This window comes from Dryobates pubescens, chromosome 21, assembly GCF_014839835.1.
Source record: "Dryobates pubescens isolate bDryPub1 chromosome 21, bDryPub1.pri, whole genome shotgun sequence".
Classification (NCBI taxonomy): Eukaryota; Metazoa; Chordata; class Aves; order Piciformes; family Picidae; genus Dryobates; species Dryobates pubescens.
Window position 1 is genome coordinate 16,200,826 of NC_071632.1, and position 14,045 is coordinate 16,214,870.

Sequence of the window (14,045 nt, forward strand, 5' to 3'; positions counted from 1 at the left end):
GTTAGCTTAGGTCAACCCTAACTGATGCTTTTTGTGTGCCCTCTAGAATAGAATAGAGTTAACCAGGTTAGAAGAGACCTTTGAGATCGAGTCCAACATAACATCCAACACTATCTAATCAACTAAACCATGGCACCAAGCACCCCATACAGTCTCTTCCTAAACACCTCCAGTGATGGTGACTCCACCACCTCCCTGGGCAGCCCATTCCAATGGTGAATCACTCCTTCCATGAAGAACTTCCTCCTACATCATACATAGCCATATCAGAGCATGAGCAATGACAGTTGAGTGCATTTCTATTCTGTGTTGAGTTGCCCTTCACTTGGTGTCATTTCAGGAGAAGCTGGTAAAAAACAAGCTTCATCTGGGTGTCCACTGTAAGAATAAAAGGGTGGCTTGGCCAGCTTGCATCATGCACACATGATGAGGTTGGAAGGTTGCTCTATCTCTGATTGAAGTGTCAGTTTTATTCATGCACCCATTACGAGAAGTGGCTGGTGTCACACTCAACTCTCACACTGGCTGACCCACCAGAGCAGGGGTCACTGGGGACTGCCTCACTACCCAAATTCCCTGACATCTTCTTAATAATTCCTGTCTTGGCGATTTTCCTTATTAACCTCACTAACGTGCACACGTGTAGGAAATACGTTAAGCCATCTACAAAACTTAACAGTAAGCATAAGTATTCTGTTTGCAGTTTCAGAAGCTTTTTCTTACAAATGAGAGAGAAACTATTTTATTACCTGCCTGATTTAGCTGTACCTTCCAAAGCAGTTTCCCCGACTCTACAACCACCATCTGACAGCAGCAGTATACAGACACTGGCAGATGTGACAGATACAAGTATTTAATCTAGATCAATGTGCAGATCTGCTACACTGGCTAAAAGGTATGATTTCCTCCTTGTCTTCACAGACTAAGTGCTCAGGGTCCAAATGAGGTGAAACCTCAGGAAAACATTCTTCTTGTCAGAACTGACTCTTGAAACTCGGAGGAGAAATAAGGAACTCATCAAGCTAAAAGAAAAACTTTGCTGGAACTGATTACAACAGTTACAGATTAAGCACTTTACAGTTACACAGATTTAGCACTTGAGTGTTCTTTTAAAGGGCTCATGGTTCTTTTTTGGCTACCAGAATGTTGGGGTCTGGTGATGCTCAGCAAATAGGTGAACTTTTAAATTCAATCCACTCTCACTGGAGAAAGGAGGGATTTTGCTGATGCCACAGGAGTAAGAGGACCTCTTCTCTACCTACTAATAAACATCATGAAATCTCTGACAGAGTTGATGCAGGATGAGCCTCATGATTTGGAATCTGTAGATCTTTTCACACCCATGAATCATTCTTTTTTTTTTCTTTTGAGTGATCTACAGACAATAATAATTCCTATTTACTAGTCCTTGCTGCATGCTTACAGAACTTCTTGGCTCAGGTGGCCAAGAAGGCCAATGGCATCCTGGCCTGGATCAGGAATAGTGTGGCCAGCAGCAGTAGGGAAGTCATTCTGCCCCTGTACTCAGCACTGGTTAGGCCACACCTTAAGTCCTATGTCCAGTTCTGAGCTACTCAGTTTAGGAAAGATGTTGACTTGCTGGAATGTGTCCAGAGAAGGGCAACAAAGCTGGGGAGGGGTTTGGAGCACAAGCCCTATGAGGAGAGGCTGAGGGAGCTGGGGTTGCTTAGCCTGGAGAAGAGGAGGCTCAGGGGAGACCTTATTGCTTTCTACAACTACCTGAAGGGAGGTTGTAGCCAGGTGGGGATTGGTCTCTTCTCCCAGTCAACCAGCACCAGAACAAGAAGACACAGTATCAAGCTGTGTCAGGGGAGGTTTAGGCTGGATGTTAGGAAGAAGTTCTTCACAGAGAGAGTGACTGGCCATTGGAATGGGTTGCCCAGGGAGATGGAGTCACCATCGCTGGAGGTGTTTAGGAAGAGAGTGGATGGGGTGCTTGGTGCCAGATTTAGTGGATTAGGTGTTGGATGATAGGTTGGACTTGATGATCTCTTCCAACCTGGTTAATTCTATTCTATTCTAACTGTAAACTGAAAAAGATGAAGTTGATGGTTTTGCTTTCAGCTGATCAGTAACTTCAGTTTACCCATGCTGACAGTTTTTCAATATCTGATTTTACATCTGGAACAGTATGGTTTTTTTGAGCACTAAATATATGTAGATAATGGCAGTGCAATCTCTGCTGAATCAGATTTTATATTTAACAGAACTTATGCACATTGGTATTAATATCTAATGGTATCAGATGGTGCAAATTCACATCTTTCAATAATCCATGAATATTTCAGATGTTAACATTTCCCCCAGAATTTACCACATATTATTTGCAAGTTTCATTATTTTACATTGAATCTATAGCTTAATGGCAGGAGAAGATTAACCCTCTGGATCTCAAGCTAAGCCTCCCCAAATGATATGAAGAAAAAGCAGTAATTTTCCCCAACTCCCCCCCCAAAAATGATCACATTTTGTTTAAAGAAAAATCTATAGAAAGAGGAAGTAAGGGGTAGGAAAAAAAGCTAAGGTACTCAGAAAGTGGCAGAGTAAATGCAAAAATGCCTCCCACCCCCCAAAAAAGTAACCATAGTTTAAGCTTTTGAGCCCTCCAAGATGTAACTTGCTTTTGTAATCAATATTTTCCACACAAAATTATTGAAATACAAATGAATGTAAACAAAACAACGTGCTCTGGTTTACTGCAAAGCAAAACAACCACTAAAAGCAGTTGGGAGTAAAAGCCAACATTGTCTTATAGCAGCATCTACTATTAAACACCTCACTACACAAACACTAAGCCCATTAGAGCCACGATGTCAAAGATGCTCTGTGAGCTGAAGAGACAAAACGTTTCCACAATGACTGCAAGCTAGCAAAGCGCTTTGTAAGATGTCAACAGGGAAATACAATTCAGTCTTAATAGGTTCAGGGTTTATGTAAGGTGGGCTTATGGGATAGTCTGTTAAAAAAGCAAGTGAGCAAGAGACACTACTGTAAACACAACCTGCAGCTTCCTAGAACATGCAGGCTAAAGACACTTGAAACTCCACTCAAAGATACTGTATTAGCATTCCTTGGTTCAGGTGTTCTGGATCAAAAACTGAAGGGAAGTAAGAATATCTCTTGATACAGTGACAGTTCAGGTGACATTCACTCCTGTATAGAAAAAAGATGTGGAATCCCTTCAGCCCCATGAAGGGATAAAGAAATAAAATCATTATAACCAGCCCATGTGCTTCTAGTAAAACACTACCTGTTGTTCTGCAAAACCCAGTAAAACAGTTCCTAATGAGTAAGCCAGTGCCAGCAATTTTGTGCTTGGGATAAGAACAACTTTCTGTGGGTGACAACTCAGTTCATTCAACTAAAGCCATGGAGCACTGTGCCATTTGCCATTTCTGGATTAAAAACCAGTGGTACATTTGCACACCCCCACCAAAGGACCAAAAATACACCTTGAGAACTCACCACCAGGTTTCCAATCACCATGACCAACAAGAAGACGAGAAGGCACAGCGGCTGCCCAGCTACTTCCATGCAGTCCCACATGGTCTCAATCCACTCCCCACACAAAATTCGGAAGATGATGAGGAAGGAGTGGAAGAAATCGTTCATGTGCCACCGTGGCAAATTGCCAGTTGTGCTTATCTTCTTCACATTGTCCAAGTAGCTTTTCCCAAACAGCTGCATTCCCACCACGGCAAAAATGAAGACGATGATTGCCAGCACAAGAGTGAGGTTACCAAGGGCACCCACGGAGTTACCAATGATTTTAATGAGCGTATTTAAGGTCGGCCAGGACTTTGCCAATTTGAAGACTCGCAGCTGTGAACAAAACATAAACAACAGTGTCAGCTCACAGAAGCAACAGACATTTCAGCTGATGAATTATTGAAGTGGGGAAAATGTGAAAGATGTTAAATGCCACAGTGTGTGTGGTACAAGGGGATTTTAGCCATGCTTCCTGTTAACCTCGCTACATCTATTAATAAAATATCAGCTGGGCTTCATGGATGAGAATGAAGTTTTCCAGAGCTATGCTCTCATTTTTTTTCAGAGAGACGTGCTTTTAGAGGCTCATTCCTGCAATATCTTGGTGGGGAGAAGATGAAAGGAATCTTGGGTCTTAATATTGCCTTTTACATTGCTTTTCTTCCTCAATTTAAACAACCTGGCAGGCATCTCAAAAGAGGGTTTTAGGGCTGTATCCCACAAAGAGAGGAGTAATTCCCCCGTGTTTCAGAGCTAGCCTCAGCCAGATGCTATTAGCTGTTAGCTCCCAGGGTGAAAATCACCTCTGTGCCAAGGATCACACAGCCTATGCACAACCCACATCCCACTGAAGACCTATTTTAAGGATGTAAATTGTGCCTAGCCCTTGTGCTATGTTTTCAACTGAAGGTTTAATTTCATCCCTATTGAAAGGGATTGCTCAAAACCTGACAGGAAACTCTCAGGACCTAACATCAGTGATGAAAAATTTGCATGTTTAAGCAGTGTAGAGAATTTTTTGGGTGGTGGTGGTGGGGAGGGTAAGTCTTCCACTGAATGTAACCATAAGGGCTCATTTTCCTGGTCTTTGCAATTTGTGAAGTCATATTATGGCCAGAACGATTAGCATGGACATCCTGGTACATGAAGTGCAACACAAATGTCAGGTTGGCAGAGAAAGGACTTCTCTGTTCCAGTATGTCAACAGTCTCTCATTAATAGAACACCACTACCCTGTGCATAACAAAGGAGCTGACAGCTAAGGAGTTCCCTTGAAAGACAGATGCTATGTTATGCTGATCAGTTCTAGCAAAAAAAAATATCAAATCACTCTGTGAATAATTCAAAGACATTTTCTTTTGACAACATTTAAAAGAAGGGTGACATGTTTATCACATAATTTAGAAAGAACAACTTCTGAAACAACAAATTACCAGCTTTCCTCTTTCTTGGGCTATCAATTATCTGCTGACTATGCCAACAGGTGCACAGGTATGAAATAGCAGATTTTTATTACCAGTTGGAACTCAAACATTTTAAGTGTGCTACAAGTACCTGGTGCAGCTAGAAGGAATCAAATTATGCTCTCATTTACCCCTGATGTAAATCTGGAACAATTCCATTTATCCTGCAGCCTATAATTAGTGTCACATACTGTTCACCAGTTTGCAGCAATTAAAGTCTTTATCAGCAGATGCATTTTAAAGGAAATACACTGCTTTCATGTCAGAGTTTATATGTGAGAAAAGAAGAGGGGTAAGAATAGAATAAGATTGTTACCAGTCGAAAGGAGCGTAAAACAGACAGGTTTCCCATGCTGGACAAACCCAGTTCCATCAGACTTAGAATAACAATTATGCTGTCAAAAATATTCCAGCCCTGCTGAAAATAGTAGTAGGGGTCAAGGGCAATTACTTTGAAGATCATTTCTGCTGTAAAAATCCCAGTGAAGACCTGCAGAAAGAAAACATGAAGTCTAAGTAACCTCTTAAGCACATCTCCTTGCTTGAAAACTTTTCACTGACACAGTGAACACAGCAAAAAGCCAAAAAATATTTTACAAAGCAAATACATTGGTTTTTTTTCATGGCTGATTCTATCTCAGAATGGTTTGCATTGGAACTGATCTTTAAAATCCTCACGTCCAGGTCCCCTGCAGTGGACAAGGAAATAGAATAGAATAGAATAGAATAGAATAGAATAGAATAGAATAGAATAGAATAGAATAGACCAAACCAGGTTGGAAGAGACCTTCAAGATCATCACAGCCAACCTATTATCCAACTCACCTAAACAACTAAACCATGCAACCAGGCACCCTATCAAGTCTCCTCCTGAACACCTCCAATGATGGTGACTCCACCACCTCCCCGGGCAGCCCATTCCAAAGGGCAATCACTCTCTCTGTGTAGAATTTCTTCCAAACATCCAGCCTAAACCTCCCCTGGCACAGCTTGAGACTGTCCTCCTGTTCTGGTGCTGGTTGCCTGGGAGAAGAGACCAACCTCCACCTGTCCACAATCTCCCTTCAGGTAGTTGTAGAGAGCAATAAGGTCTGCCCTGAGCCTCCTCTTCTCCAGGCTAAGCAACCCCAGCTCCCTCAGCCATCTTCAACTAGAAGATCCCTCAACATCTTCAACTAGATCAGGTTGCTCAGAGCTCCATCCAACCTGACATTAAATGTTTCCAGGGATGGGATGCCCACCACTTTATCCCTGTTGCACCTTTGTCTAGACTTTCCACAATAATATTTGATACTACTGCAAACCTACAATGAATTTGAGTTCAAGCACTGGATTGGAATGTACAGTCCCATCTCCTTCTGTACTCTGAATAATCCCAGTGGTAAAATAAAAGAGAGAAATTATGAAGGCACATTTTACAAGAGTTTAATCAATTCATTTCAGTAGAGAAACCCAAATGAATGAGGTGTGAGGAAGGGTATTTGGGTTGTAGTGTATTATCTCTTTTTAGTTTGTTATTATTACCAATACCAGGGCAATGCTGGCCTCCAGTCATTCTGAGGTTATTGCCAGCAGCAAAGGCAATTAGAAACTCTAACTTGAGTACTGGTGTTAGTTTTACAAATAGTCATGGCCATTTTCTTTTCACAACAGCTTGGGAACACATTGCTTATTTATGATCCAGTTCAAATGTCATATGATGAGACTTCTAATTGGAACATTTTTCTTTAAAACAACATATAAATACTACCTATGAGGCAGAGGGAGAAGGAAAGAGAAGGCTGCTGACAGGAAATTCAGTTTTAATACATTCCCACAAAGAATCTCAGAGAATCAGACCTTGTCCTTCTGTATGCCCTCCTTAAGTAACAGTTTAAATGCACAATGCAAGGCTACAGTCAACTTAAAATGACAAAATGTGGGCACCAAGTTCTCCATATTCCATTTAATTTTCATTCCAAGTCCCAGCACAAGCTGCACAGAGCTGCATGTTTCTGAAAAATTCTCTGTTGTATATCTGTACTTCAATATATATGGTTTCCCATGAAACAATCAACATTAAAGCACTGTGTTGGTCAAAAAAAGAGGGGGAGGAGGGTCCAGAGCCCACATATCATTAGCATACAGTCAAGGAGAAACCTTTTCCTTCCAATAAGCTGAATATTTACAGTATTGTCCTAGGAAAACTGAGCAACTCTGAGCCACAGAGATGAGAAACCAATTCAGATATGGGAGGGAGAAGTTAAGATTATATGATATTAAGGAATAAGAAATAAATCATCATGTCCTGCACTTGAGGAATGCTTGGCTTTATTCTGCAGTGCTTCAGGAATTAATTCTATTCAGTGGCCATTTTATACATTTCCTTATGGAAAGTGTCTTCTCTTTCTCATCTGGAAAACATTACCTTGGACTGCAGCAACACCTTAGGATGCAACAGCATCCTGTCCCCATCTCATACCCAGAACCCAACAGAATAAGCTGTCTCCTATTCCTAACAAGCCCGGAAGTTTTTGAGTCACAGTGGTCAGAGATACAAAAGATTCCCACCAGAATACTCCAATTTCCTTTAGGACAGAGAACAAGATAAAAGTGGATGTCTGTGAAATTGTATCCAGGGGACTGCTTTAAAAACCCCACGATACCATGCTGCGTACATTATGCAACCATCTTGCTGAGAAATGACTCAGGAGGATCACTTTCTTTGCCTGAATCATTTTAATCAATAGTCTTCTGAGAAGGAAATGTCACAGTAAGATAGCAAAATGTCTGAGCCTTCCTAAAGGCATCAGGAATCATGTTCATGTACCAGTTATGAATTTCAAATGGTGACTGTCAATCTGCTGGCACCTGGTACGTGGTTGACTACTTGTACAATGGGCTGGATACTTCACATGATAAAGGCTGGAAAGAAAATAAGTAACTTAACATCCCAGTGGTGTTAAATATGAGACTGCTGATTTGGAGGACTTTTTCTTAAAAGGCTTCTGTTATCCATCATATCAGCCACTTAGGCTTTAATAGCACATAATGGCACCTCAGCTTTCTAAAGGAAAATAAAAACTGGGGGAATCTTGCTCTATCTACCCATTTTTTAAGTTGTGCCACTGCATAGGCAGATAAGCCATATAAAGATGGGTGGCTGGCCTTCTGATCACGTTCAAAAATGTTGCTTTTGTAAGTGTTGAACAAAAGGATTCTGAAGGTGTTAGATGCTGCATGAAATAGCGAGAGTCAGAGCAGACTTCCAATCACACAGTGGTTTGGGTTGGAAGAGACCTTAAAGATTACATAGTTCCAACCCAGGGACACCTTCCACTAGACCAGGTTGCTCAACGTCCTGTCCAACCTGTCTTTGAACACTTGCAGGAATGGTGCATCCACAGCTTCTCTGGGCAACTTGTTTCACTGTCTTCACCACCCTCACAATAAAGAATTTCTTCATTCTATCTAATGTAAATCTCCCCTCTTTCAGTTTAAAGCTATTATCCCTTCTCCAGACACTACATGCCTGATAAAGAGTCTCTACTCAGCCTTCCTGTAGGCCCCCTTCAAGTACTGAAAGGCCGCAATAAGGTCTCCCTGGAGCCTTCTCTTCACCAGGCTGAACACCCCCAACTCCTTCAGCCCATCCTTATAGGGGAGGTGCTCCAGCTCCCTGATCATTTTTGTAACCCAATGACTGACAGCAGATGAAGAATTGCTCTCAGAGAAAGCAAATCCATGTTCTACTTTCTTTCATTTCTCTCAGAAGCATTTGTCTTCAGGGAAAAATGCCAAAGATCTGTCCTTCTTAATATCCCACACACCACACCACCCACCACCCCCCGCCTTTAATGCTAGCATAATCACTTGAAGAGGGTTAGATGCAATGGGAAGACAACAGAGAGCAAGTGTGGGGGCAGAGGATGGGTCTGGCAGTCTGCAGCTTAGGGGATGCAGGTACTTGGCAGCCTGCCTTGGAGCTGGGACTCCCTTCCCTTTCATAGGGAATTGCAAAACCCATCAATTTTCATTACAAATGACTTTGCAAAATCCTCCACAAAATGGAGTTACCTTCCTCTGACCTGCTCTACTCACAATCAATCCAGTTATACAGGTCTTAGTAAAGGTGGTGAGGGGGACCTGGGATGATCTGCTCTCTCCCAGATCATTTTGGGATGTCTGGGAAAGGAGAGCTCTGCACCCTCAGCCTGCCACAACAAAAAAAAAATATTAGCAGACTGTTTTGCTTGTTTTACACTTTAGTACAAAGAGGAGAAATAGCTCTAAGCAGTGCTGAGAAAGTGGCAGGGAGATTAGTTAGTTAGTTAATTTATTTTGTTGTTTGCAAAGTTTTGCAAGATTTGCTCTGTAACTCCTCCCTCTGCTCACTGCCCCTATTTTCTGGCTGGCACCCAGCACAGCCTCAATCATCCCCAGCAAGTCTGCAGGAGCTGTGTTGGCAGGAGGGATGCCAGGGGCTAAAGTTTCACTGTCTGTGGTCTGCAAGAGAGAAGCTGATCTGCCAAAAGCAAAGAAGTGAGCAAACATATTTACTATCCCTGGAGCCAGAGGGAGAAATGGCAGCACTGCCACTTGCTCTGACAAGACACTGGGTCCAAAGGAGTTTTTTGAAGTCATCTTAGAAAGCCACAGATTGTTGAGCAACAACAAGGAAGGTTGGCTGCAAAGTGGAGTTGGCTGCAGTCCTGTGAGATTATGTTCTGAGCTACTCTTATCTGCTGCTTTCTGCAGAGGGCAAGAGTATGGGTTTGAAGCAAGAGAGAAACAGGTATTTGCTTAGCAGACTAACATAGGGAGGTTTTCCTTTATAGAAATAAAGGGCTTGCTTTATTTCCACTGTGAACTTCTCAAATGCCAGCTCAGTAGCATCTATGTTCCAGGGTAATCCAGAGTTACTTACGGTGCTATAGGATATCTCTACTTCTACCACTAGATATTAGGGGCAATTCCATCATGCCATAGTTAGATGGCATGTGCCTTTTCCATGATGGATTCTTCTGAGGAGTGGCTGAGGGCACTGAGGGTGTTTAGCCTGGAAAACAGGACATTGAAGGGAGACCATCTCACTCTCTATGCTACCTGAAGGGAGGATGTAGCAAGGTGGAGGTCAGCCTCTTCTCTCAATTAGCAAGTGATAGGACAAGAGGAAATGGACAGGGGAGGTTTAGATTGGACATTAGGAAAAATTTCCTGCCTGAAAGGGTTGTTAAGCTGCCTGGGGAGGTGGTGGAGCCACCATCCCTGGAGGTATTTTAAAGTCATGTAGATGTAGTGCTGAGGGACATGATTTAGTGGTGGTGTTTAGGAAGAGACTTGATGGGGTGCTTGGTGACATGGTTTAGTTGATTAGATGGTGTTGGATGATAGGTTGGACTTGATGATCTCAAAGGTCTTTTCCAATCTGGTCTGGTCTGGTCTGGTCTGGTCTGGTCTATTCTATTCTATTCTATTCCATTCCATTCCATTCCATTCTATTCCATTCCATTCCATTCCATTCCATTCCACTCCACCCCACTCCACTCCATTCCATTCCATTCCATTCCGCTCCACTTGCCAGTGCTGGGTTAATGGTTGGTCTCAATGATCCTAGAGGTCTCTTTGAACCAAGACAACTGTGTGATGCTACAATTCTAAAATTAAAAGGATTTTAAAGACAAAGTTTTAAAGCACCAAATCATGGTAACTTTTACATAGAAAGTCAGAGAAAGACAATTGAAGAAAAAGTTTTTGTTTCGTGGTAACTGCAGAATTTTAGTGGCTCCCTGGGTTAACAAATTGTACCGCATCGCCCCTGGAAAGGCTTTTCTGCTGTCCCTGCAGCCTGGCTGTGGATCTGTCACTCTGCTTTTTCTCAGAGAAGAGCAGCCTCTGCTTACTTTGCAGCTCTTTCCCTGGCTGCTACAGCTTGCATGTTAAGAGTTTCCCCTTGAAGCATCAATCCTGCTTTACTCCATGTCCTCTCTGCCCCAGGGTTTGCATGAGACCCAGCACAGGCCACTGGACAAGCCAGGGAGGCACAGCAGGACATACAGGGGCACACAGAAAATGCACAATAGTTGCTTTCTTGCATACATATCTACCTACAATCAAACACCACTCTATTTCTCTCCACAGCTTTGCCTCATTTTTTTTTTCTGTAGGTGTTGCTTGTTTTTTGGGGTTTTTTTGGTTTTAACTTAAAAGTCACTATTGGTCACCAAGACTTGCTGCCTTATCTTTACCAGAAATCCCAAATAAACCTCATTAACCTTTCTCTTAACTCATTTCCTTAAACAGATATAAACAAGATAGCTATCAGAAGCAGCTCAGAAACATGGTTTCAGTGGTTCCTGATAACACTAGAACATGTTTAGAGAAACAGACCCTTGTCTTTCCTTCATTTCTGTTTGCCCCTAGAAGGAGGTGACTATGTGGACTTGCTTGGCATGTCAGGGGCAAAGCGTTGCTGACAGCATGTCAACCAGGGTCTTCCCAAGCCACAGTCAAAACTTCAAAAAGCAGGAAATACACTCCTCAGGTAGCAATTCACATTCACTTACCAAATTGCCTATGTAAAGCATGTGGTCAAACTCCTTCGTCATCTTATAATGCTCCAAGGCCATGAAGAGCGTGTTCAGCACAATGCAAAGGGTGATGGTGAGGTCAGTAAATGGGTCCATTACCACAAACTTGACAAATTTCTTGATTAAAAGCCAAAATGGGCAGCAATCCCAAATGAGAAATTTAACAGCAAAGTGGTTCCAGCAGGGAGGACATTTCTGGTGTGATTCCTCAAGCTCTAAGTCACAAGCAGTAAAGTAACAGTCAAATTGCATTGAGTTATATGACAAGAGAACAATTAAAATGACTCATTACATAGAGGAAGGCCCTGAATTACCCCAAGGTTCTTTTCAAAGGATAAAAATATTTCTGTCCTAACAGGTTGGCAAATTACATACTTTGGGGTTTTACCAGCTGACCTGCACTTAGCAGACAATGACCTATTCTGGAAGTAATAACCTCTTAAAAGTGTCACAAGCCAAAAGGGAGAATCACACTAAATATGTTAAGTCCAGCATTATACATAAGCTCAGATTTTTACTCCTGTTTCCATTTTAGCAAGCTCAAATGGGTAAGAATACACTGTCTTCGTTTAACATTGATTGGAACAGATATTCTTCATTCTCAGGTCACATTTTAGAAGTATTTTAACTAATGCCTTTTAAAGTGGTAAAGAGATGAAAGAGTTTATTTAGAACTGATTTAAGCACTTGAGAGCCAGAGTACCACTGCTTATCAACAGGGTTTCTGTTCCTCATGTACAGTCCAAAAAGCCATTAGACATCTGATTTCTTCCAAAAGGCCCACATGCAAAATCAGGGGACTCCATAAGGCAGTTTGAAAAAGTCACAAAAGCTCCAGCATGCTTCTTAAAGGTGCTTTTAAAATAGTACCTAAAATACAACTTTTACATGTGCATTTCACTTGAGCACAAAAGAACTGAAATAGCTTCGTAAGTACAATGTGTGTTAAACACTGAAAGAGAAAAGCCCCCCCAAAAAAGAGACATTTAATGGCTGGATGATAATGATTAGTGGAATTGCTTAATGCTTGCCTTTTCTGATTCCTTTATGGGCATGGAATGCTGTATAACGGTTTTAGTCTGTATAATTAGAACCTGCACTGATAACAGGAATACCTCAGCCAAGGCTGTTATTTCAATCAGTTCATAAACAGCCTCCTCTCTCAAGCCAGGATGCATTCTCTGTGTATTTTTCTTTATGGGACAACAGAACAGTCATATTAGGTGTCTTCTAGCAAGCTTTCAAAATATCAGATGATGTTTTACATGCACGGATTTGGCACAAACATCTACGCTGCTCTGAAATCCCTGGGAAAGGAGATTGTGCCCAAGAGTTATCTCTGTCTTTTGAGCCTCCAGACAGAGGGTTTACAGGTAGATGCCAAAAATTATGTGAGAACCATTCAATGCAAAAATCTTTATTTTGTATTTCTTTCAGAAACCCACCTCTGAAAGTAATAACTTAGGGCAGTTACTTCCCAAAGGATCTAATTTTCTAAGTAAATCCAGAACTGATATCTCTATATTCATACTCCTCATAATCACTTCTATCTAACCCTGCCTACACCACTATTACTAATTTGAGGACCTTCATGACTGACCCACATCAGCTGAGTGACTCTTTTCTCTGAGGCTCCACACTTGACATACGCCCCTCTAAGTCCAGGCTGCTACTAAAAGGGGTAGTTTCATCCCTCTCAACCTCAGCCCTGTGTTATTTCTCTGTCATTTTGTCAGCTTTTGTCCTCCTGGACCTTCTGAGTGTGCTGATTCTGCTTGTTGATCCTGCTGAAAACCAACAGTTTGGTGCAGGCAAATCGAACTGAGGGAACATATCAAGGGAAGGAGAAAGGTGTGACTGTCTTCTTTGGGGAATGCTGTGGCAATAGGTTGGTTTAAATCAATTAAGAAGCCACATCCTTTCCCACCTCAAGGTGGTCTTTTTAAATCCCAACAGAGATAACAGTTTTGGAAAAGTAGAAGTGAAATTAGACTCAAGTGCTTTTTACTTGGCTTTTTTTTCCCCCCTGTTAATTTTTGGTTGTTTGGTTGTCGGGGTTTTTTTGTTTAAAAAAAAAAACCAACAAAGGTCAGAAAAACACAGAGGTTTTGTTGAAGCTATTTTGCTTATTTTTAAAAGAACAACAAAAAACCCAAACCCTATGTCCTTTCTTGTCTACAAGGCTTTGCAGGCAGATGATGGCCACCCAAGAGCAGAAATCAGGTAATTAAAAGGGAAGGGATTTCAGAATTTGGCACGAATCATCCAGCTATTACTATAGTTGAAGCCTGTGATAGATTTTATTCTGGTTTGATATTCCTTTTGTTCCTAACAGGTATTTAATTTCAAAGAGTAATCAAAGCCTGGGAGTTAGGAAACCTTTGATAAGGATTGAAAGAGCTTTCCTTCTATGTGAAGCAAATAAAAAAATGTACATCCTTGGAGTTATCCCTGGCTTGATGGTCTCTATTTCTGTGATAAAAAGTAATAGAAAGTGCTATTA

The 14,045-nt window shown here is 41.7% G+C and overlaps 1 protein-coding gene across 1 annotated transcript in view; it reads right to left on the reverse strand.

Moving 5' to 3' along the window:
* LOC104297844 (sodium channel protein type 5 subunit alpha) overlaps positions 1 to 14,045 on the reverse strand; it is a 222,074-nt gene that overhangs the window by 90,232 nt on the left and 117,797 nt on the right. Inside the window, exons 15-17 of the mRNA XM_054171205.1 lie at positions 11,519 to 11,757; positions 5,290 to 5,463; positions 3,487 to 3,843 (exon numbers count right to left, since the gene is read on the reverse strand). Coding sequence (XP_054027180.1) covers positions 3,487 to 3,843; positions 5,290 to 5,463; positions 11,519 to 11,757 — 770 coding nt within the window. The remainder of the gene's footprint in view (positions 1 to 3,486; positions 3,844 to 5,289; positions 5,464 to 11,518; positions 11,758 to 14,045) is intronic.